At 52.8% G+C, this 25,199-nt stretch overlaps 1 protein-coding gene across 4 annotated transcripts; it reads left to right on the forward strand.

The window, feature by feature from the left end:
* Window positions 1-2,444: 2,444 nt before the first annotated feature.
* Window positions 2,445-25,119, forward strand: CA7 (carbonic anhydrase 7). Of its 4 annotated transcripts, none has more exons than XM_037816135.1 (8): window positions 2,445-2,562; window positions 5,068-5,265; window positions 7,671-7,789; window positions 8,607-8,702; window positions 8,808-8,870; window positions 9,372-9,527; window positions 16,112-16,315; window positions 24,679-25,119. In XM_037816135.1, the coding sequence occupies exons 1-8, from the start codon at window positions 2,523-2,525 to the stop codon at window positions 24,763-24,765; spliced, it is 963 nt and encodes a 320-aa protein (XP_037672063.1). In that variant the 5' UTR covers window positions 2,445-2,522; the 3' UTR covers window positions 24,766-25,119. The 4 variants fall into 4 exon arrangements, with proteins under 4 accessions (XP_037672063.1, XP_037672066.1, XP_037672065.1 ...); XM_037816136.1 differs by lacking the exon at window positions 2,445-2,562 and adding an exon at window positions 3,155-3,289; XM_037816138.1 differs by lacking the exons at window positions 16,112-16,315; window positions 24,679-25,119 and adding an exon at window positions 10,032-10,776.
* Window positions 25,120-25,199: the final 80 nt, after the last annotated feature.

The following is a 25,199-nucleotide window of genomic DNA, read 5'->3' on the forward strand; positions in this document are numbered from 1 at the left end:
TTAAAGACAGCACCTAACTGAGGTTGGAGTTCGCCTAAATGAAGGCATAGGTTCTCTCCTAGGTTGATCTGAGTGGGCTGCAGGGGCAACTGGGGCTTCACCTCAGCCATTGGCTCCTCTTACTTGACTGAGTTCCCAGCAGCCTGAGCAGATGAGCTGAAGACAGGCTGCAGGCAGGAAAGAATTGGATCAATTTTTATTTGGTTGTTAAAAAGGTAACAACACACTTAATTTCTTTCAAAAAGTATAAAGTAGTAGGAAATAAAGAGTATCCCTCCTCGACCCCCATTCAGCACTCTCCCCCACCCTTCTAGTCTCCCCAGAGGTGAACAAGCTCACTAACTTCTAAGTCCTTCCTGAAACAGTCCTTGCAAATACATGCAAATGAGAATCAAATTTAAAATTCACTTCCTCCCCCTCCTCACTTCAACCTCTCTGAGCTTTGCTTTCCTGATCTGTAAAATGGAGTGAAAATCTCCCAGGGTTGCTGTGTGGATGAAGTTAGTTGTAAAACCATTATAATAGTCCCAACTTTATTTTTTGTACTATAAATAAATATAAAAAAATAAAAGCCAGGGTTTCTGTGAGGAGGGAGTGGGCCAATGGAGTAGAGTGGTGAACCTCCCCCCACCCTCGCACCCCCCAGGAGAAGGGTGGCTGGCCTCTCTGAGGGCAGAGGGAGGCTGCAGTTCTCACCTGGAAGCATGCCTTTGTCTTCTTAGTCTGAAGATGGAGGCCTGGGGCCTTGACAATGTTGCCTTCTCTGTCACATGCTGGTCTTGGGGACCACCCCCTGCACCTGTCATGAGTCCTCTGCCCCCACCTCAGGGTCAGATTTATATTAAGGGCCCCTTCCCATTCCTAGGTCAGAAAGGGGCATCTCAGCAGGGCTGGGCAGTCGCTGATGTCGTTAGGCAGTTGCTGAGTCAACAATTAATCTCCACAACTGTGTCTGGGGACTTGGGGTTCAGTGCCTGGGAGAAGGAAATCGAAACAGTATGGAGATGTAGGGGAGCCAGGCTCTTACACAAGATCAGCCATGGACAGAGCCCTGGAATTGTCTCTCCTGGTCAAGGTCTGCCTGGCAGACATTCTACAAATGTCTCTGACAAAATTTCTACAAAAAATTCTACAAAAAAAGCAAGCCCTCCAAATCCTGCTGGGTACAGGGCCCTGGGCAGGGGGTCATTTGTCCATCACTTCCCTCCACCCATCTGTTTGTCTTCCAAAAATTGCCTGCTAAGTCCTAGTCAGAGACAAGCCCTATCCTTGGCACGGGGCCACATCCTAAGATGAATCAGACTGGGCTGGGTGGAGCCAGTGGGTGGGAGGCAGAGAATGTAGCAGGTGGAGGGCACAGGAAGGACCAAGGCTGGTCAAGGGGGGCGGGGGAGGGATGCTGGGCTAAAGTACACCCTGAGTTGGAGTGGAGGGTGGAGGGCCTGAGCCCCCAACTGGTGAGCTGAAGGTCATAGGGAACCAAGGAGAAGAGGGACAAACAGCAGGTTACAGAGGGACTGGCAAAGAGTCCCCAATGGAAGAAGGAAGCAGCAGACCTCAGACCTAGAACTGTGGGGAAGCCAGCTGGCATCTATGTGTCTGTCTGTCCCCATGTCTGCTGGTAGATGCCATCCCTCCCCACTCCCCCATTTGGGGGTCCTGATTCTACGTGGGCCAGAGGTTTGGATTGTCCATCCTGTCCCCTCCCTTCTACCCCAGATCTCCCAAACTCCCACACCCAGAAGATCCCCACAGCCACAAGATCTCCACACCCACAAGACCCCCCTGCCCGGGAGCATCAAAGGGAAGTGGTAAGAAGCAAAGTGTCTGGAGTGAGACAAACTGGGTGTGAATCCCTCACTTCCTCATTGGATGTCCTTGGACAAGTAACTTTACCTCTCTGGGACTCAGTTCTCTCCGTCCAAGAGGGCTAATGGAAGTGCCCGGTGTTGTCGGGTGACGAGAGGATGAAATGTCAGGAAGGACCCAAGGCTTGGCCCAGTACTTGCCACAGTAACTAGCAAAGTGTAAACTGCGATTTGCAGTTTAAAGGGCACTCCCCACATCCTGGAAGAAGGACTCAGGACCAGGAGCCCGGGTCCCAGGTGGTGGGATTTACAGCTCCGGGACAAGCCTGGGGAGGGGATGGGGCATGGGGAATAGGGATCAGCCCACAGCGTGGGGCGGTTTCTCAGGCTCCAGCGTCCATCCACGTGCCGGAGGAAAGGAGGGAGAGTCATCCGGCCAGGATCGGGGTGAGGGGTGGGGAGAGAAGCTTACCTCTCCGGGCTCCCCATCTCGACTTCAAGCTCTACGGCCCGGCTAGCGGGCGGGGACAGGGCAGGGCCGGCCTCTCTCGCCCTGCTAGGGGGTTGGGGGGGCGGGTCCCCCGGGAACTGCTCCTCCCGCCCGCCGCCGCTTTAAGAGGCTGCTCCGCTCTAGCGAGCGGGGCCGGAGCCGCAGCCCGAGCCAGCATAACCGAGCCGTGCGGGCAAGTGCACGGCTGCGGGGACGGCAGCGGCATGACCGGTCACCACGGCTGGGGCTACGGCCAGGACGACGGTAGGGGCAGACCCCAGCCAGCCCGGACCCCATTCGGACTCGCCCCTCACCCTAGCGCCCAGCCGGGGATCCTGGACCTGCCACCCGCCCCCCACCCCCATCTGGGCCGGACCCCGAAGCATTCCCGCCCAGACTGGGGAACCTGGCTCACCGCCGGCTCCGAGCCGTGGTTCCCCGGCACCAGGCGCAAGGTCCGCGCTGCGCCCCGGCCGGCCCTGCCGCGAGCAAGCCACAGGGCGGCTGAGCACGTCTTGCTGCCTCCTCCGCGCAGCCCCTGACGCCGCTCTCGCTCGGACCCGGGCCGCGACAGTCCCTCACTCACTCAGCCCGGGCGTGCGCGGAGGGGTGGAGGTGGCCCAGGGCAGCGGGGTGGGGTGAGGGGCGGTCGGGGCGGAGCGCTGTGCGCGGGTGTCTGTGCAGGGAGCGCGCACCGCGTGTCTGCGGGAATCTCCGGGGAGCTGGGCTCTGCGCGGACAAGGGCGCGGCGACCCCGGGAGAAAGTTTCCCAGCGGAAGTGTCCGAGCCGCGGTGTCTGGCTGGTATGTGAGAGCAAGAGGCACTTGGGGGCGCATGCATGTGTGTGGGTGTCTACACTGAGCAGGGTGTCTGAACACGTGCGGTTGTGAGCCGTGGGAGCCCGTGGCCAGCCTTGGGGCCTGACCGGGAGGGATAACTCCTCGACCCTGCCTCAGTTTCCTTAGGATGCAGAAGGAAGAAGAGGCGGACAGTAAGTCAGATGGCTTGAGGATGGGTCTGGGACAGATCAGCTCTGAACTGGGCTATTTCTCACCACGCAGGGATAGAGAGAAAGGGGTAAGGGCCCCCGATCCTGGGTGAACAATGAGGACCTGAGATCCAGGCTTCTAGGAGGAACCTGGAAATCCAGCAGGCAGGTGGGGGTGGGAGAAGGGCAAGTGTTGGTGGGAGGAGGATCCCCCCACTACCATCCCTACCTCACTGAGGAGAGACAGTCGTTGTGTTATGGGGGTGCTGGACTGCAGTCTTGGGGTGAGGAAGTTGCTTTGGGCCAGAGGGAGTCAAGGAGGTACTGTGGAGTCTCTGGCCCCTTCTGGGACCCCAAGGACACAGGGGCATGTTGGGGGGGAACCCCAGATCTTTTGGGCATGGAAGAGCAGGAAAAAGGCAACACCAAAGACCTGCAGAGATGGAGAGGCAGAGAAGAGGCCTGGTTGGCAGAACCCATTAGAGGATCATCTTCCCCCCAGCACCTATGTACACAGCTCCAAGCCAGCCTCTGGGTGCTGCCCCCAGAGGCCACTGACTCCAGCCCTTCTTGCTAGTCCTGCTGGCCAGCTCTGAGCATCCGGTACCTGAAGTTCTGCCCCTAGGGCCTGGTACCCTCAGGGCCCTGCCCCTCACCGTGCTGAACCTGGGTGGCTCAGTCTAGGGGCACTGCAGAATAGAAGGATAGAGGACAGAGGTGCCACCATGTGGCAGTGCTCACAGGACTTCAAAAATAACCCAGTGGGGCCAGGAAGCGATTCTGAGTCATCTGTTGGGGACACGGCTCTGTCGGCACCTGCTGCTGTTTTCCCAGGAAAACTTAAGAAGCCAAAAGAGGGAGAAGCACCAGCAGGCAGTGGCTCTAAAAATAGACTGCATCTCAGGATGTTCCCCAGGGAGATGCTGAGCCTCTCGGCTGCAGATGGAGCCTCTGGGAGGCAGGTGGTGGGCGCCCGTGGGTGTGTGTGTGCAGGTGTGTGTGCACGCATCGGCATGTGTTTTTCTGTGGGCCCTTCATGCAGACCTGAGTTTGCAGTAGGAGGTATTTGAGTTTGAGGGTGAATATGCATGTGTCAGATATGGTCTGCAGAGTTGTGTGTGTGTTTGTACACATTTGTGTTACTGGACCTGGCCACTCTGGACTCAATGAGCCCAGGTAAGTGTGCACACGTGTGTACTTATGAAGATCTCTATGCGCCTGATGGCACATGCCTGAGGAAAGCAGCTGGGAACAGTACATTCATATGCTGTGTGTTTATACCAGTGCTCTGGTTCCTTCTTTACAAGGTAATTGTGAGGGGTCAGTGAGCAAATGTATGTCACAGAGTAAAAGCTGGGTTGATGTGAGCTTTTGTTCTTATTATCACAAGCACAGCTCCCGTTCCCCAGGTGGAGGAAGGGACCAGATACCCTAAGGGTCAGGCCAGGGACTTCAGATGACCAGGGGTCTCCCTGAGTGTGTGTTGGATGTTTGGAGGACCACTACCCAGTGTCTCCCTGAGCGTTTAGCTGTGTTGTGTTCCCTTCCATGCACTATTTCTCTGGGTCTCCTAACAGCTCTGGGAAGTGAGTTTTAGTGAGGCGTGTAAGGAAATGGAGGCGGAAAAGGGAGGTAGCAGAGCTGAGATTGGAGCATCCTGCTGCCCAACCCCAAAGTAGGAGTTCGCCTTTGAAACAATGCCAGAGAGACCAACCCCCACGGGTGCCTTCAGCCTGGAGAGCCCAGCTGGCCTGAGCCCTTGCTCCCCCCTCCACCTGCAGGCCCCTCACAGTGGCACAAGCTGTATCCTATTGCCCAGGGCAACCGCCAGTCACCCATCAATATCGTATCCAGCCAGGCGGTGTACTCGCCCAGTCTGCAGCCACTAGAACTTTCCTATGAGGCCTGCACATCCCTCAGTATTGCCAACAATGGCCACTCTGTCCAGGTGGACTTCAATGACAGCGATGACCGCACAGGTGAGTGGCCCCTCCCAGAGCCTGTCACCCCACCCACCCCCCTGCTGCCTGGTCCTAACCCTGGACAGGCTCAGGAGGGGCAGCATGCTGTGGTCAAAGGGGGTTCCACCTCTCATTGGCTGTGAAGCCTTGAACTGAGCCTCAGTCTCCTTATCCATAAAATGGGAGCAAAAAAGACCTACTCTCTAGGATCATGCAGAGGAAGAATTTAAAAAAATGATATGATGTTTGTAGTACTGGCATACAGCAGATGCTGAAGAACTGCTAAGTGCTTTCCTTCCCTTCCAGTTCTGCCTTAGGTTGGGTTTGTTTTCACTCCCTGCCCCATCATTGACCTGCTGTGTGGCCTAAGGCCAAACCCTCTTCTCTGTGTGATCTGGCCAAGCCCAGCAGGAAAAGAAAGAAGCTAAAATATTCTGTGCGCCAGGCCCCTTGCTAAGGTCTCGGGCAGCTCATTTAATCCTCTCAAGGACCCACCTCTCAGATGAGCAAGTGGAGGCTCATTGAACTGGGGAGTGTCAGAACCAGCCTGGTCTAGCTCCAAAGGTCTCTCTTCCCAACCTGCCCACCACCTCAAGGTCCCAACCAGCTTGGGCCAGAGACAGACCAGCAGACACTCACAGCATCTTCTTCAGAGGCTTCTTTGCCCTTTGCCCTTCCCAGGTTCTATCATGATAAATTCCTCGGCAGAGCCTCAGGAATGCTCCTTGGTGAAGTGATTTTGTCCTATGACCAGATGGGGGGTGAGGGTGGGATGGGGGGTGGGGTTGGGGCAAGCAGGAAAACTGCTAGAGTTCTTTGTATAAGGAAGTCACTGGTACTGTAACTCTCACCTCCTCCCCTCCACACACTGAAAGCACTGAAGGGACCTTAAGTTTCAAATAGCAAACCAAAAGACTAAGAAGAGGAGGGGAAGCAAGACCTTTCATGATGAGGAAGATCTCTGTTACTTAGCCCTGAGTTCCCTGGTTGACTAAGAAAAAAAGGAAAGAAGATCAGGTCTAGTTCTTGCCTGTAGAATGAAGTCCAGCAGATCCTTAGGAGAGAAACACAACATTTCCTGGTATTGAATTCTAAGAGACACCTCTCACCAGAGCATTAAGGAGGGGACATGGGGCTCTATACGACGCTAGATGACCATTTACAAGGTTTGCATATGGCTGTTCCTTCTCATGATGTTCAGTGGGCACCGAGGGCTCAACTCAGATAAAGAATGCAACTACAGCAGGGGCAAGGCCAAGTGTGCCTGCCTCTGGACCATTGATTGCACAGCCTGGAACAAGCTAGAAGGTCCAGGCCTGAGGGGGCAGGGAGCCAGTGGAAAGAGGGTGGACAGCTGAGGCTCTGCCACTCACCAGCTGCATGACCTCAGGCAGAATACTTGCCTGATTGGACCCTGCCTGTGGCCGCCACCGACAGACTCCTTGTGTTGACTGTCCAGTGTTGCCTTGCACAGGCCCTGCTTCTCACATAAGTCAGGGCAGCAGGGAGGGACTTCTAGACTGTCCTGTCCTCTACCTCATGGGGCCTGCAGGGGGCAAGGCCCTGCCCCGGTCACCCATCATGGGAGGGCCAATGGAACTCTGAGCCCAGGGCTGTCACCCGATCCAGGGGCTCACTTTCAGGCTTGGCTGGGGCTCCCGCCCCTGCTAGATCCCTTTCAGCTAGAAATTCAGTCAGTCCCAGGAGGCCCTGTGTATGGCCCCAGCTCACCAGGCATCAGGGTAGGAAAAGCAAACTATCATAAGTGGGGTCCTCCAAAGAGGCCATTGGTGGGGGACACACTGGAGGGACCTGGGCCTGGCCAGAAGGGTGGGGACACTGCGGAGCTGACTACAGCTGTGTTCCCTGGAGCAACAAAAAGTCTCAGTAGGTCCTGGGTAATTAGGAGCTTGGGCTCTGGACTCAGGATTACCAGCTCATACCCTAGCCTTGCTGTGTGACCTTGAACAAATGCCTAGCCCTCTCTGTGCCTCAGTTTCCTCCTTTAAAAATTAGGGATAATAATAGGTTCACTCCCTTGTAGGCTGCTACGAGAATCCTCTGCCATGGCCCTGGGTCAGGGCTCCAGACATGAGAGGCTTATTTGGGGGGAAACAAGCATAGCTTCCATGGGAAATTGGGCAGGAATGGGGAGAACACCCAGATAGAAGGTTGTGCTCTGTCAGTCTCCCAGTCCCCTCTGCCACCTATAGGCTGCCAGGATTCCTGCCTTGGCCCAGCTAAGGGCTGATGGGGCTGGGTGGGACTGACCCAAGCCCAGTCAGTTCCACATTTTCTGAATGAAAAATGAATGTACCCCCCACCCACCCACTGGGCTGCTGCCGTAGTCCTGGCACTGCCTCCCACTGGGCCATGTGGATGCTCTCATACCGCTTCCCGCCCCACCCCACTGCTACCTACAGTGGTGACTGGGGGCCCCCTGGACGGACCCTACCGGCTCAAGCAGTTCCACTTCCACTGGGGCAAGAAGCACGGTGTGGGCTCAGAGCACACGGTGGATGGCAAGTCATTCCCCAGTGAGGTAAGGGCTCTCCTCCTCCGGAGTCCCTCTGCTCCTGGGGAAGGAGTTGGGGACTGGAGAGTCAGGGGCATGAAGGGTACCTGGTGCAGGGCTGTGGGGTGGGGGGTGGAGGGTGAGCAGGAGCACCCAGGGGCCTTGAAGACAGATGCTCCCCCACCCCAAGCCTAGGGTCTTTCTCCTGGACTCTGCCCACTGTCCTCCTGGTCCGTGTGTCCAGGAGTTTTCTGAAGGATGAATCCAGTCCCATCACACCTTCGAGGGCTCTCCACCTTTAACTGCTTCTGAGCCTGGCATTCAAGGCCCTGTGTGGACTGGCCTTGCCCAGCCTCATCATCCCCCTGGCCTCCCCGCACCGACCTGCATGTGACCTGCACGTGTGTCCTGCCCATACCTGGCTCATTATACCTCCGGGCTTTGGCTTATGCTTTCCTTTCTGCATGGAATGCCTTCCTCCAGGGTTCCATCTGATATGATAACTCCTGCTTATTCTTTGGATTCTGGTGCACCTCAGGGAGGTGGCACACTGGATGGCCATTATCTGTTTCACAGCTAGGTTACCAGTGGGCAGGGCCTGAGCCAGATTCTGCTTTGGGTCCCTTGGGGCTCAGGAAAGAGTTGGGCTCAGAGCAGGGTGGGTGCTCCTTGTGGCCCCGAGGCTCCCCAGGGTCCCCCAGCACCTGAGACCTGGGAGGCATCACAGCTTCCCCCTCCTGCCAAGGGACTGGAAGTCTAGTGGGAGTGAGGGATGCCTGGCTCCGAGCTCCTGCTGTCTCCACGGAGGCATGGAGCACTGGCCTGGCCTATCGTCGCCTTATAGCTGCACCTGGTTCATTGGAACGCCAAGAAGTACAGCACCTTCGGGGAGGCAGCCTTGGCACCTGATGGCCTGGCCGTCGTCGGTGTCTTCTTGGAGGTGAGTGGTGACTACTTGGAGCCAGGAGGAGCATGGGAGGCCTGGCACTGCCCCCAATTATGGAACGCAGTGAGAGCTGGGCTCAAACTGTCCTCTCCTTGGCAGACGGGAGACGAGCACCCCAGCATGAACCGCCTGACGGATGCCCTCTACATGGTCCGGTTTAAGGTGAGACTAGGGGCCCAGGCCCACCATGCCCAATCCCCAGAGTTACCTGGTGTGGAGGGAGGAAGAGGCTAAGATCACAGAGAGGGCCCATCCACTTCGTTCTGGCGGCAAGTCTCCGCTGCGATGAAGGGTACAAGTGAGCCCCTGCAGGGACTCTTCTTCACTGGGGTCAGTGGCCCCATCAGTGCCCAGCCTGAACTTGGCAGGGTGCAGGTTTTATTGTCGCTGTCAGTGCCCAGAGACCAGGGAGCAGGTGGGTGAGGACAAGAGAGAGAACTAGAGGGCCGAAGAGCTGGAGGAGTTGAAATTTTTACACGCAAGCAAAGGGGTGGCGAGGACCCGGCCAGTGCTGGGAAATGGCTTGGGGATCACAAACATTTGCCCATGGTTTGCATCAGTGAGCCCAGGAAAGGCCTAAATCCTGCCCATGGAAATGCATGGGGAGGCTGGTCCCTGCAGGAGGTCTGGGCTGATTCCGGAATCCTTCCTGCCCTGCCCCAGGGCACCAAGGCCCAGTTCAGCTGCTTCAACCCCAAGTGCCTCCTGCCCACCAGCCAGCACTACTGGACCTACCCGGGCTCCCTGACAACACCCCCACTGAGCGAGAGTGTCACCTGGATTGTGCTCCAGGAGCCTATCAGCGTCTCTGAGAGGCAGGTGAGTCGTCCCAGAGCACCAGGTGGGAGGTGCAGGCCCACTCCGGGCAGTGTGACTCTCCGCACCACCATGCCCCTGCCTGTCGTTCCACCATCAAGGCTCCCAACTTTTGCTAATAAATGTTCAGATTATTGGTTGGGGCTGCAGCTTGATTGTGAGTCATTAGTACGTGGACACAGGTTGGGAGGGAAATCCCTGGATCCTGGGACCACCCCCATTGTGTTTGAATCTGACTGCTACATCTACCGGTAAGTCTTAGCTAGAAAGATTTGGAGCTGGAACTGGGTGGGACTGGGTGTAAGTTCAGAGGCCCCTCAGTGAATAAGTGAGTGAGGTTTGTTCCCAAAGAGCTGGATGCATGGCGAGGAGTGGGGACAAACCCTAAGGGGCAGGAGGAAAGAGGGGCAATACTGGCTGGGCAGGTATGCTAGATGATGTGCCTGGGGTCAAAGAGGACCACAGCATGTCCAATTCCTCCCTGGGCATCCCCTCTGCCTCCTTAAGATGGAGAAGTTCCGGAGCCTGCATTTCACCTCAGAGGATGATGAGAGGATCCACATGGTGAACAACTTCCGGCCACCACAGCCATTGAAAGGCCGTGTGGTCAAGGCCTCCTTCCGGGCCTGAGCTACCTGCCTCCCTAGCTGACCATTTGGGCACCATCTTCCCAAGGGCTTCCATGTCAGCAGACACCAAACCATCTGAAGCTCCCTGCCTGGGGGGTGCTGTGGATCCTCCTCCAGCCAGCTTGCTCCTTGGACACTCCAGAGGCCCCATGATGGGACCCTTGAGCCAGGGGGCACCCTTCAGCTACAGGACCTGAGCTGGGTCCAAGCCCAAGGCCGACTTCACTCTCCAAGACACAAAGCCCCCCAGGAATATCCTCTTGTCTTCCCACTGGCAGTGGCAGCAGCCCCCCCAAGCCCACACTGTGATGGACAAGACTGTGCTTCCTGGGGCAGGCAGTTGGCACTGCCAGAAAGATTCAAGCAATAATTAGAGGTGGGCAGAGCTGCCCTCTCAGTGTTACCTCTTGTACAGGCCTCCACGGTGCACGCCCCTCACTGCCAGCCCTCTAGAATCAGCACCCAGCCTGCTGGAGGTGATGTGGCCTTCTCCCTTCAAGCCACCTGCTGCCATGGGCAGGCCCTGGCTGCAGCTTATGTAGTATCTCCGCTCGTCCCCCACCAGCCACCGAAGCCATTCACATGCCAGTCCCTCTCATGTGTTAATTAATAAATTCATTCATCCATGCAACAAATACTAGTCGAGCACCTCTGCTATGCCAAGGACTGTTCTAGGAACTGGGGAGCCAATGCTGGTGATTCAAGACTGTATTTCAGAAGGGATATGTGCACTGAGCAGGTCATTACAGTGAAGGTCAAGGTTACAGAAGGGGCAGGGCAGGGCTGTGGGAGCAGAGGAAAAGGAGAGCCTACCTGATTTGGTGGAGAAATGAAATGCTGTCCAGTATTCCAACGCAGCAAGAAGGGAATGGCATGTTTCAGGCAGAGGTGAGGTAGAGCCCAGCGTGTTGGGGCCTGAAAGGATCATGGGGTTGCAGCCTGGGTCATGGGGCCAGGGCTTTCTCCTAAGGCTAATGGGGAACTCGAAAGGGTTTGCAGTAAGTGCAGTACAGAGGGGCAGGGCCAGATGTGCACCTGGGGAAGCTCCCAGCAGAGTGAGGATGCTGCAGGCAGGGGTGGCAGGAACCTATGGCTAGTGTCCAGGAGAGAGGACAGAGCGGTGGAAGGAGGGAGCAGAGAGCTGGAGAGAGGTTTAGGAGGTAGAACCCCAAAGACAGAGGAATCTGGGGTGTATCCTTGGGTGGAGAGTGGGGCCTCCATGCCACCTGTGGACCTGGGGAAGGAGTTGACCGTGTTTGGACTCAGCATATTCATGGGGCTCAGGAGGGGAGAGCTGGGAAGCAGTGGCACGCTGGGTCAGAGGCGATGAGACAGGTGAAGGGCGAAGGGCAGAGAGGCTGCTGGGGCCTCTTGCCTCAAGGTGGCGGTGGAGGCAGAGGGGCTGGAGCGGGGGTGCTGCAGAGGGCAGCCCAGGACAGTGGGAAGGGAACCTCTACAGCACCCTGAGCAGGAGCTACTGAGAGTGGGAGAAAAGCCGGAGAGTGGGGTCCAAGACACCCCAGAGAGAGGGGTTTGGGGACTGCTGAGATGTCTGAGGCAGAGCTGGGGCCAGGGTGAAGCCAGCAAGTCTCCTTAAGGAGGCACATAATCTCAGGCGCCGATCCTGCATTTGCATGACCCTGAGAGTAGGTGCCTCCTTAAAATCTGCACCCTAAGTGCCCGGATTGCCTCAATCTACTCCCAGCCCAAGTCTGGCGAGCTGGGAGCTCCGGAAGGAGACTTCATGGTTGGGTTTGGAGACCCCAGCGATCCTTGTGGCCCCAGTGAGACAGGGATAGGGGCAGGCAGCAGAGAGGGGGCTGAGGGTGAGGGGAGGTGGGAAGCTGGGACAGCAAATGTTTGGTTGTGAAGGGGGAGAAAGGGGTAGGTGAGGGGGGGCGTGAGGAGATGGACCAGAGGGCATGTCTGAGCACCCTTGGGAAGGAGGCAGAGTCGACTGCAGGGATATGAGGGGCTGAGGGTGCAAGGGCACATTTTCTCACCTGTCCCCTCACTTTGGCCACCGCTCCTGTCATTGTCACTACACCTGGAGGACACTTCCCGTGCCCCGGGGAATTCTGGGCTCTGGGTTAGTCAGTGAGAGGAGGAGTGAATCGGGTTTCAAGCCAGGGCAGGGAGAACTTGCTCTGGAGACCCGCTCCCACTCCCATGCTCAGGGCAAACCTGTCCCCAGACTGGGCTGGGTTGGGGGGACAGAAGGGGCAGGGGCCCTCAGCAAGGAATGCCCCAAAACAGGACCAGACACAGCTTTGCCCCTTGTAGGTGTCCCTGGCCTGATCAAGGGGCCATTCGCTCCCTCCCTGTTTCAGCGGATAGTGAGAGGGTGGTGTCTGGAGGGCTGTGTTTGCTCAGCTTGGAGGTAGGTAGAGGGTGAGGGGCAGGGAAGTAAAGCTAGAAACACCCATTAAGGCAATGGGCCTGAGAGCAGGAGCCCAGCTCTCCCCTTATGATCTGAGAACTGTCATGACCCCTGTTCTAGTTTGCTAATGCTGCCAGAATTAAAAACACCAGAGATGGATTGGCTTTTATAAAAGGGGGTTTATTTGGTTGCATGGTTACAGTCTTAAGGCCATAAAGTGTCCAAGGTAACACATCAGCATTCAGTACCTTCACTGGAGGATGGCCAATGGCATCCAGAAAACCTCTGTTAGCTGGGAAAGCACGTGGCTGGCGTCTGCTCCAAAGTTCTGGTTTCAAAATGGCTTTCTCCCAGGACGTTCCTCTCTAGGCTGCAGTTCCTCAAAAATGTCACTCTTAGTTGCACTTGGGGTATTTGTCCTCTCTTAGCTTCTCCAGCGCAAGAGTCTGCTTTCAATGGCCATCTTCAAAATGTCTCTCATCTGCAGTTCCTGTGCTTTCTTCAAAGTGTCCCTCTTGGCTGTAGCAGCTTGCTCTCTGTCTGATCCTATATAGTGCTCCAGTAATTTAATTCAGACCCACCCTGAGTGGGTGGGCCAACACCTCCATGGATATTATCCAATCAGAGTCATCACCCACAGTTGGGTGGGGCGCATCTCCATGGAAACACTCAAAGAATTACAATCTAATCAACACTGATAATGTCTGCCCACACAAGATTGCATCAAAGATAATGGCATTTGGGGGGACACAACACATCCAAACTGGCACAACCTGCATTTTACAGATGAGGATAATGAGGCTCAGGGAGGTCAAGTAGGCAAGTGGCAAAGAGGAATTTGAACCTGGGTCTGTCCCAAAACTCTCCTGCTCCATGCCAGAGCAGTGGAGCCAAGGGAGGAGGGATGGGTGCAGTGGCACCTGGAGGGACCTTGGGCCTCTCCTGGGGATGGTGGCACCATGGTCCTGGCACCACAGAGGCCTTGGGAGATGAGAACTGGTTTTGTAATAATTATCCCAGGCAGCCAAGAATCCTCACTCCCTAAATCCTTCTCTTTGATTATTTTTAAATTTAAAACTATTTTAAAACTGCAAGTGGCCTCCTTATATTACCATCACAGCCCAAATGTTAGAATCACGGCACAAGATTTGACTCAGCTGGATCCCAAAGGCCTCCTGTGACCCAGGGCTGGGACCTGACTCCCTGGCCAGGGCAAGATCACCTCCCAGAGGTGAGGCTGGGCACATTTGGGGCACCCAAGACAAAGCCACCTCTGCTTATCCCCACAGACCCAAGAGACGCCCTCAAAGATACCCAGGCAAAGCTGTGGGCGCAGGCCAGTGCCCACAGCATGCCAAGTTATACGCAGCCTAGAGGCACAGGCTTCCCTCCAAAGCACCCCCTGGAAGACCCAGGCCCTGCGCCCCATAGCTTCACCCTTCTCTGGGTTGGGCCTTAGGAGTTGGGGTGTCTGCAAAGCCTTGTCCTCCCTGGAGCTCCTTCTGCAGACAGCTTGACCCCAACCCCAGGGTCACCACCACTGCTGCTGCTGCAGAAGCCTAGGGCGTCCCCTTAGGGCCGGCCACAGGCACCCACCCTCCAGGACACTCTTCTGTGGGGAGAGAGTAAGCAGAGCAGGGTTTGGGGACAGGGACAGAGATGGGCCTGAGGTTGGGGTTGCAAGGTAACCTGACTGAGTGGCTGATGGAGTTGATGCCCGGGTGGGAGCTACAGCTGATGCTCGAGCTGATAGGGGCTGGAGCAGGCAGGAGACCTGCCTGGGGTCGGGTGGAGGGAGGGGGTCAGATAACAGTATCGACCGGCCTGAACATCTTGGCGGGCGATGGATCGGGTAACAGTACCTGCCTGGCCTGGGCTCCCAGGGGAGCCTCCCATGTTCTGAGCCCTTCCTCAAAGGGTAGAATGTGCTGCTGGTTGTTCAAGATCAGAATGGGGGTATGGTAGTGTCTGTGTGTGACACGGAGCATGGAGAGTTCTGGCATTTGTCCCCCAGCCAGAGGCAGGCCTGGAGGATGCAACCCGTTTGGAGTCCTACCTGCTCCAAAACTCTTGTTATGCCCAGTCCTATGCTAAGAACCCGCCCTCGGGGCCTCAGTCGGGGACCAGAGCAGAGCACCAGACTTCACCCCTGGACTCGTCACCAAATATCACTTAAGCCTCCGAAGCTTGTTTCCCCCTCTGTAAAATGGAAAGGATAGAATGGAATTTAAAATTTTCTAATAGTTGTGTTAATAAAGTAAAAAAAGACAGGTAAGTTAACTTTAATAGTATATTTTATTTAACCCAATTATATCTAAAATATTATCATTTTAACGTATCATCAACATAAAGAATTATTCTAATGAGATAGTTTACATTCTTTACTTATACCAAATCTTCTAAATCTGCTGTATATTCTATACTGACAGCACATCCCAAGTCAGGCTAGCCACATTTCAAGTGCTTAAAAGTGCCATGTGGCCAATGGCTCCTGTACTGGGCAGCACAGCCCTAAACGGATGTCACCTTTTGCCGGGCCATCTGCTGGCCAGTGTCCAAGCAGGCCCTCTGGCTGGGGCTGCGGCCAAGCGAGGCAGTAGCAGGAATGAGTCAGATCTGCTCTGAGCCTCTGTCCTCCACAAGGACAGTCTCAGAACATTTGATGCCAAGTTGGCTCCTTCTGTTAGGCCTTCCTCCTCCAGGAAGCCTTCCTAACCACCTCCACCACCACCTCACTCTGGCCCAGCTGGCTCTGCCCCAGGCCATCCTGCAGGACCTTTCCTGTTCCACTGGGAGAAAGGCCAAGATCCTCAACAAGGAATGACCACAGGAGACTATCAGGAGTCTATGGGGAGGTGGTAGACTTGAGTAGTCTGGGAAGCTTCCTGGAGGAGGGGCCCAGAGCAAAGCAGCTGGCATCATAGGAGAGGTGCAGAAGCCACAGCAGCAGTGAACATTTGCCAGACAGGGAGGAGGAAGGCCTGGCTTTTGCCCAGCATGTATTGACAAAAAGAGGACATGTGACTGGGGACACAGAGGCCCTAGGCTCTGGGGGCCTGAAATGCCAAGCAGAGGTTTACCTTTATATTTGCGGGCCAGGGGGAGACACCAGAGGTCTAAGCAGAAGCTGAGGGAATCCTGGGTTGGAGCGGACTCCCCCTGCAGCTCAGAGAACACTGGGTATCACTTGGCCCCAATCCACCTTCTGTCTGGGCTTGAGTGCAAATCCAAGTGAGCACAATTCATCAGCTCTTCCTTCCATCACTCTTTGGCTCTGAGGATAGACTCATGCCCAGGCCCTGGCAGTTACCTTCTTGGCAGCCTGTGAGTCTAATCTAAATCCCTCCAGCTACCACCCAAATGTTTTTCGTCTTCGGAGGCATGGGAGGCGCGAGCAGGTGGCTCCATTATTCCCACGGGCTGCCCTCTTGGGACAGGCATTGCGGGAAGGGCATGGGGTACGGAGCTTGGGTCCTTGCCCCTTCTCCTCTAACAGCTTCTGTCTGAGTGACAAGCCCCTGGTTTGCTCCGGGCGTGGCGTCTCAGAGGGCACACTGCCCTGTCCCTCCTGTCCCCAGGCCCTGCAGGGAACGGAGAGTAGGACGTTGCTGCTGCTGCTGAGAGTTCGGAGGCACAGCTTGGGGGTACAACCCTTTCAACCAGAGGAAGACGTGGCAGGAGTCACCAAGCTGCTCAGGGACACCTGGGGCATTCGAGTGGAAAGAACCTCTGGTCTGACCCCACTGCAGCCAAGGCCGGAAAAGGGAACAGGGTCTGGCCAAGTAAGTTGGTGGGAGACCTAGGATTTATGAGTCCTGGTTTGGTGCTCTTCACTCTATCAGGAAGACCTCTACCCCAAATAGCGCCCTGCTTGCCTGCCAGGTGCCTGAAATCCTGCCATTTGCGCCTCATTGCACACAGAAAGGACCTGGGCCTTTGCTGAAATGCAAGTAACAGTAGGTAACACCTTATGGGGGAAGGACTTTGTCACTTCCTTTTTGATCTGCTGTATGATTGCGTCTGTATGCCTCAGTTTCCCCATCTGTGAGATGGGTCATTGGAAGCCCAAGGAACATAAGGTAGGACTTGTAGAAAGAGAGAAAACAGATTTCCCAAAGGCAGAGGCAGGCCTGTGGTCAAGCTGGAGGCAGGCCACTCTGGATCTTGGGGTGTGCCCTCCCCCATGTGTCCCCTAAACTCAAAGGAGCTCTGGTGTGGGCCAAAATGGGCAGAAATTGGCGACTGGAGGAGGCCCCCAAGACCCCCCAGACCTTTGTCTGTAAATGTGACAGGAATGCCTGTGTTGAATTTCCTACCAGCCCAATGCAATGGGGGCTCAGAGCTAGATTTAATGGGTTTACAGAAAATAAAGACATTCCATGTTTTTCACACATTCAAGTCCATGAACCATGACTGAAACAACGAGATCTGTACTTTAGAAGTCAGGGCTTGGAAATCATTGCTCTCCTAGGAGAGCAGAGCTATAGTGGTGTGATCTCAGGCAGGGGCAGGTGAACTGAAAAGATACTTTGGGGGCAGCCAAGCTTTTGGAGCCCTGGCCCCAGTGCTAGATCCAGAAGCCTGTGGTTTCTGGAGGGCAATGGAGGGGAGCTTGAGGGGAGCTCCTTGTCCTTACACAGCTCTGGCCTGTGGGATGCAGAGCTGCTCAGATGTGCCCTTTGACCCAGGACAGGGTGCAGGGAGCTGAGAACCACCCTGGCTGCTTCAGCTGGTGGAGACTCCAAAAACTCCTGGGGCCTCAGGTCAGGGCAGCAGCCCTCATGGTCTTTGGTCATGCTGAGGTCAGAGGTCATGCTGTCTGGGGCATAGGGCAACTCCAGTGAGCAAAAAAACCCAGAGGGGGCCTGGGGCAACCAGGAAAGGAAGTTGACCAACCCCAAGTGGCCCTACTAAGCCCCTGCTGTAAGTGAAAACCCCTGGAGACAGACCCTAAGCGCCTGGGGCCCTCGAGACCAGACTTGTCAGGAAATGGCAGGCTTTGGTTCCTTCCTCTTCTGCCCCTCCTCTCATTGACAACTGGGAAAACTGGGGCTGCCAACATGGGAACAGAGAAAGGGAACAGCCTACTTTAGGGTTTCTACTCCCACTCTAGGCTTTTCACTATCAGACCCCATTAACCCCCAAATTTTAAAACTGTGTTTTTTTATTTTAACCTTTTATTTTGACATAATTTCAGGCTTACATAAAGGTTAAAGGAATAATACAAAGAGGACTCACAGAGCAGTCACCCAGACTCCCCATTCTACCACATTTGGCTCATCCTTCTCCCTTTTTCTCTCTCCATAAACATACCTTTTTTGAACTGATTGAGAATAAGTTGCAGCCATGACAACTTCTACCTCTAAACTCTTTACTGTGTTTTTTCTTTTTCTCCTAAAAACAAGGACATCATCTTACATAGCCAGAATCAAAAGCTGGAAATTAACAGTGTTACAAAATGATTACTTGATTGACATACCTTATTCAGATTTTGTGAATTGTCCCAATAGTGTCTTTTATAACCAAAGAAAGTCCCAGATTATGCTTTATTTTCAGCTGTTGAGTCTCTTTCATCTCCTTTTGTCTGTGTTTGTCTTGCGTGACGTTGATGTGGTTGAAGGGTACGGGCCAGTTAGTGGTCAGTTGTCCCTAAGTTGTGTCTGATCTTTCCTCATGGAGAGATCCAGGTTATGTACTTTCATAGGAATGTCACAGAAGTGATCATGATGTCAAGTTGGCAATGTTAACTTTAAAAAAAAAAATTATCAAAGAACAACATATCTAAAGAAAGGTATATACACTTGATGAGTTTTCACAACCTGAACATACCTGTGTAATCAGCACCCAGGTTGGCGAAGGTACATTAGCAACCAGCACCCCAAAATCCCATGTCCCCTCTGAGTTACAACCTTCCAAAAGTAACTACCATCCCAACTTCTAACAGCATAAATTACATTAGCCTGGTTTTGAAATTCCAAAAAATGAAACCATTTATTATGCCCTCCTTAGTTCCTGATGTTTTTGAACATATTATGTTTGTGAGATTCCCAGAACCTACTTTTTGTAGTAATAAAAGCAAAGCCTCCATTATGAGTCTGAAATGAAATTCAAAGGAAATATAACTTATCTGTACCCATAATTTCAAAAGCTCAATTTAATGCCTTAGTTATAATATAAAGGACAGTAATTTATGCTATATAATGAATTATATTTAAGTATATAAATAATGCAATTTGTGATAAAATAATGTGTGTCAGTATGCAAATACTTGGGCACAGTGACACTAAAGATGTGATGAGGTCTTTTGATGTTTGTACCCATATGCAGAAGCCCTATAACATGGTAGCTACAAATGCAGGCAAGTCATGTTGCCCTCACAGTGTGGTTTTCCTAGATGGCAAACAGCTCCTGGTAAAATTCCAAACAACAGAAATTACAAATTTCCCTCAATGTTCATGATAATTGCATTCTTGGAAAGTTCAGTGTATATTAAAACTATGCAAAAATTACTTTGTGTTTCCACACAAGAGCAGGGTCCTGGGCTCAGAGGATGATAACCAGATTGCTCTCTGTCTGAACATCCAGGTGTGACATTCAAAGTTGGCCAGGATTCAGACAATTCTTTGTTGCGTGGTACTGCCCTACAGGACTCCTAACACCCCTGACCACCTCCCCAGATTCCTCAAATACCCTCCAGTTACGGCAGGTCTGGAGGGTGAGAGGGGGTCAGAGAACCAGAGAGGGCACCTCACGGAGGCAGGAGGGGAGAGAGCTGGGCGCGGTCTGCCGGAGGTGGGGGTGGTGGTGGGAACATTGATGGGATCTCCAAAGTGGGGCCCCCAGTGGCCAGCTCCTGGGGCAGCAGGCTGCTCCCCAGGAGTGAGGAATTGGGGACCCTCTATGCCTTGCTCTTATCACCCAGATCAAAGCTCAGAGGATGCCATCAGGCTTACACTTACTAGGCCCTGTGTGGACATCTCTTGCTCAACTACTCTGGGCCCTGAGGAACCACAGCCCCCAACAGACCGTGGCTCCAGCCCTTCTGAGGGCCTCCATGGGCTGAAAACCCACCTAAGTCATACATGGAAAGGATTATGTAATTAAACATATTATATATTTAATTACATATGTAATTAAACATAAAAACAACATGAAAGGATACTAAACTGACAAATAATTATAAGGAAGGTAAATATAGGTCTGATTTCTTTTTATGTTGCTTTAAAAAAATAATAAAATAACATGTTAGATAAATTACCCTAAAAGCACCTTCCTTTCATGACCCTGAGAAATGCTCTGTGTAACCCACCAGTGAACACAATCCAAGGACTGACTCATTTAATCGGACCCCAAACATTTTGAGGTAGATTCTATTCTACTTCCACTTTGCTGATGAGATATTGAGGATCAGATTGGTTAAGAGGTTTGCTCCAGGTCACACAGCTGGGAGTTGCTGGGGCCAGGATTGTCCTACCTCAAAGCGAAGCCTCAGCTACCACACTCCAGGCCTCTTAAAAGCAGTAAATTGCTGCCCCCCTCCCGACTTGCCACACCGTGCCAGGACAGTGCCAGTCCCTGGTGCTAAGCCAGGCTGCAAAAGGGGTAGGATTGGACCCCCTGCCACTCATGGGCGCACGCACACACACTCACACATACACACACTCCCTCTACCCCTCTGCCTGCTGAGGTGCTTCCCACAGTCTGTTTCTGCCCCCTGGTGGCCATGTGTAAAGCTGCAGCTTGGTCTCTGGTCAATCCCAGCCGGAGGCCACAGGGTACCAAGCCAAGCCTGGCTGTGCTGGGAAGAAACTTGTCCAGCAGGTAAATACTTCCTTGCTTTTTGTGAAATATCAAATGTCAAAATCTTTAGTATATTTTTGCTGCTGTTTGTGCTTCCTCTGCTGGCCAGGGGCTCCAGCACTGGGCAAGAGTGTCACTGAGCACCACTGGGCAAAGGGCATGCATGGAGGCCTGAATCAGTGGCTCCACTATTCCCCCAAGGTATGGAGGATAGAGGAGGGCATTCTGGGCAGGAGGACAGCAGGGGAAAAGTCCTGGGGACAGTTACATGGAACTGTGAGAACTGTAATTCACAGTTACACGGAACTGTGAATTAAATTTAGCCTAGTCTCTTGCACAGCTTGGGGGAGGGAGTGCCCTGATTACAGTGGCGGGTCCTAGTTCTTCAGACAGAAATAGCTCTGGAGCCCAGGGAAGCAGGGCAACAACACCCCAACATCCCCCCCTCCCCCAGCATATGCACTCTACTCCCATTCTGCAGACTCAGCTGGAGGGGGTCTGCTCCCACAACATACATGGGAATGACTGCCCATTCTGCAGATGGAGAAACAGAGGCTCTAAATCCAGCTGAGGTCACTCGCCCAAGGCACACATCCAGTCAATGGCCATGCCCGGGTTCACGGCTTGGCCTGACCCAAGGCCCAACCTCCTGGGCCACAGGAGACTTATCTTTTGGAAAAGCAGGTATAAGAAATGTTCAGGAGCCTGGCACTTCATAAACAAGTCTCAAGGCTGCAGTGCCACCTGGTCCTCGGCAGGGAAGAAAAAATACCCAGAATCTAAGCCTTCTACTGAGAAGTGGGTTGTTGGGGTAGAAGGCTTGACTATTGTTACTGACTGATTTTCTAATATTTTTTTTTTGTAGTAAATGTATATATATAACAAAGTTTCCCATTTTATCCCTTTTTAAGTGTACAGTTTAGTGGTATTAATTACATTCACAATGTTGTATTGCCTTCACCATTACTCATGACCAAAACTTTTCTATCACCCCAAAGAGAAACTTTGTTCCTATTAAGCAATAACTCCCCATCCTCCCCTCCCCAACCCCTAATAACCTCTAGTCTACTTTCTATCTCTATGAATTTGTTATTTCATATTAATGGAATAATACAATATTTGTCCTTTTGTGTCTGGTCTCTTTCACTCAGCATAATGTTTTCAAGTTTCATCCATGTTGTAGCATATATCAGAATTTCATTCCTTTTTATGACTGAATAATATTCCATTCTGTGTATGTACCACATTTTGTTTATCCACTCATCTGCTGATGCACACTTGGGTTGTTTCCAACTTTTGGCTATTGTAAAGAATGCTTCCATGAACACTGGTGTATACTAGTATCTGTTTGTGTCCGTTTTCAATTCTTTGGGTAAATACCTAGGATTGGAATTGCTAGGTCATATGGTAATTCTAGGTTGAACTTTTTAAATAACTGCCAAACTGCTTTCCACAGTGTCTGCACCATTTTACCTTACCACCAACAATGTATGAGGGTTCCAATTTCTCTTCCTTGCCAGCACTTATTTTCAGTTTTTTTAAATAGTAGCCATCCTAGTAGATGTGAAGTGGTATCTCATCGTGGTTTTGGTTTGCATTTCCCTAATGACTAATGATGTTGAGCATCTTTTCATAGGCTTAATGGCCATTTGTATATCCTCTTTGGAGAAATGTCTATTCAAGTTCTTTGCCCATTTTTTAATTGCGTTGTTTGTTTTTGTTGTTATTGGGTTGTAGAATTTCTATATAGTCTGGGTATTAAACCTTTATCATATATATGAGTTGCAACTATTTTCTCCCATTCTGTAGCATGAGTGTTTTTGAAACACACTAGCCCTATATTTCCCAACAGGGGCCAGGCTCAGAAAACAATAGTACACTGTGTGCACCAATGGAGGCAAAAGGTCATACTTAAATTATAGCCTTTACCTAAAGATGATCAAAAACAAGCACAGCATCAAGAGAGAGTAACTTTCTTTCTTGTAGCAAAGTACATGAGCTCTCCCTCTGGCCTTGGAGATGCCCAACTTGCCTCTCAGGCTATTCAAAGTAGATATGAAGCCTCCAGAAGAGATCATGGCTGCGTTACAGAGAGCAGGGCCCTCTGGAGCAAGGCTCAGGCAAAAGCTTGACGTGGGACCCTGGGAACCTGAGGAGGTCAGTTCAGGTCTCCAGACGTATTTTCGTTTTCAAAGAGTGGGTATGTGGGTGTCCCACAAAGCGTGTGGGTCCTGCCAGACGTGACCAGATTTCACAGCTAAAAGGAAGTTCATGGTGAAATGTTTGGAATTGCTGAGTTAAAATTGAATGAATTCCTTTTACTGAGGGTTTTTCAGAGCTTTGACTAAGCGCCTGTGCATCGGGAGTCTCTTCCAGGGGTGGATAGTAGAGATGTGGCCCTTTTCTCACAGAACATTTGGTCAGATGGCGATCCACAGAGCACACTTGCAAAAACCCTGATTGAGAAGCGCTCACAAAAGCCCTGGCCATAAAACCCAAGCCCTTCCCTTGGCTCACAAGGCCAGGACCTTTGTCCCTACTGCTTCCTGGACATGGAACGCTGTCTACCTGATACTGCCTGACTTGCTCAGATCTCTCTCCAAAGGCTATCTTATCAGAGGAGTCTTCCCTGATTTCCCCTATCTAAGATCTACACTAACCCTTTCTCTTCCCAGCTGCCTCTCTTGCACCAGGACAGTGGGCTGTGATGTGCCTCTCCCTCTTGGGAAAAGTGTAGGAAGGTCATTCTTGGGCTTTCTCCTGATTATTACATACATGCAGCATGTTAAAAAATAATAATAATAAGTAAAAAAAGAAAATGGGAAACAAAACAAACAAACAAAATAAGTAAATGGAAAGGTAAAGAATGTAAAAGCTCGTTCAGCGTTCCACGCCAGAGATAAGCATTAACTGCTGGCGTGCGTCCTAAACTTTTCAACAGGCAAGCACAACGGGGAGGGGGAGGGGAGGAAGCAACACATAAATATATCATCCTCATCAAATGCCTCTCTTCTTGGCTGTAATCTGTCCTTCTCCACTTGACGTCCTGTCCTGGCCAACCGCACCGTCTAGGCCTTCCCCACCTCCCGCTCGGCGTCCCGTTAGGAGAGGGGGTCCCTGCTCCGGCCGAGGCGGGGCGTTGGGGTCCGGAGCCTGGGACGCTGCTCCCCGCGCAGCCCACGGTGCCCGCTGCCCCTCTGCCCTGCGCGGAGATGCCCACGTGCCCGGAAGAGGCACTCTAGGCGCTCGAGCCGGGGCCTCCCCGGGCGGGAGTGGCACGGAGATACCGCTGGGCATCCTCGGCTTCCTGGAGGGTAGCACAGGACGGGCACCGAGGGCTGCTGCGTCCTAACCGAGACGCTGCGATCTGGCTCTGCCTCGCCGCTAGGACGCGAGCGCTCTCGGACAGCGCCCCCTGCTGGCCTCCTCGCCTGCGGCCTCGGCCGCCCGGCAGGCAAAAGTACACAAAGTGCGCATGACGGGGGGTGGGGGGCTCTGAGACTCCCTCTCCCAGCCTTGCCTCCCCTTCCGCATATCATAACCTCAGGCCCGTCCTACTCCAAATCTACTTTCAACTTGCAACTTGGAGTGCAAATGACAACTACGAGCCCACACAACTGCACTTCCTGGTAGTTTTACAGAGGCTCAGACAGGAAGTGACTGGCCCAGGGTCACACAGCAAGCAGGCGGCAGAGCTGGGTCTCAGACTTGGGACCCCCGGATGATAAGGCCTGAGTAGGGATGGGTGAGGGATGGTGGTGCCAAGGGGGTGGTTATTTGGGGTCATAGAGGAAGGGCATCTGGAAGGGGTACTGCAGCCTTGGAAGCAGCTGCTCCATGAGGTGGGTGAAAGGGATTGCCCTGTGTTTGGAGAAGCTTTAAAGAGACTGAGAAATGCAGGCCATGTTTCCTCGAAAAGGGCTGTCCATCCTCCAGCGAAGGGCACTCTTTAGCTTTGGTTCTATGATCTGGGTGCCAGGAGTTTAATGCAACCATTGTGAGGCCTCCTGACAACCTGGCAAGCCTGTTGGTACTGGTGCTTCAGAGCAGGCTTGAGAAAAGGCCTGAGGCAAGACTTGTATTTTCCAAGATTTCCCAAGACTTTATCATTTGCATCCTCAAGACTTGCTAAATATGTCCCCTGAGCCTGCTGCTCTGCTGAACGGGATTAGCAGCCATCTTTTCTGAAGGAAAGAGGTCTCTGGGGAGTGTGTGTGTGTGTGTGTGTGTGTGTGTGTGTGTGTGCGCCCACGTGCATGGTCAATTTAGGAGAGGGCAGTGCTAGGAAAAGCCACCTGCTTGGCTAAAGGCGATAAGCTTTGTCATTTGATTTGGAATCTTGCAGGTCCCCAGGATAACTGTCTCAGTGCACAGACATGCTCAGACCAGCAAGGAGACGCTCCTGGGTTTCTTTAAACGCGCTGGGGAATGAGGATATCACAGAACCACTTCAAGAACAAGTTCATCCACTTATTGGCAAAGAACGAAGATTTTTACAAAGTCTCCCTGATACCAGGCTGGGTGCTATGGCTTTGACAGTTGGAAACTGACTGCTGGCATCTCAGGTCCTTCTGAGCCAAAATCATCCTCAAATCCATCTCCATAGAAGATCTTATCTACCCAGCTAAGGAATTGGGTCCTTTGCCAGAATCATCCAAGAAATCCTGGTCACTCCTCTAGCTGTTTTCGAATACAGTTTTGCTTTCTTTCTTTTTTCTTTTCTCTTATTGTGCAAGTATGCCAAAATGGAGTCATGGATACTTATTGTAGAAAATTTGGAATATACACCTTTTACCATCTCCTTAGGATAATGGAAAGAAGGGGAATTAGTGGATCAAAGGTATGCCCATGGGGAAGCCTCAATAT

This window comes from Choloepus didactylus, chromosome 22 (assembly GCF_015220235.1).
Source record: "Choloepus didactylus isolate mChoDid1 chromosome 22, mChoDid1.pri, whole genome shotgun sequence".
Classification (NCBI taxonomy): domain Eukaryota; kingdom Metazoa; phylum Chordata; class Mammalia; order Pilosa; family Megalonychidae; genus Choloepus; species Choloepus didactylus.

Excerpts from the sequence above, each read along its gene's own strand:
- CA7 (XM_037816135.1), top strand. The coding sequence starts at position 2,523 with ATGACCGGTCACCACGGCTGGGGCTACGGCCAGGACGACG. Across the intron at positions 2,563-5,067 it reads GGGCTACGGCCAGGACGACG|GCCCCTCACAGTGGCACAAG; the intron begins GTAGGGGCAGAC and ends CTCCACCTGCAG. Across the intron at positions 8,871-9,371 it reads TCTACATGGTCCGGTTTAAG|GGCACCAAGGCCCAGTTCAG; the intron begins GTGAGACTAGGG and ends GCCCTGCCCCAG.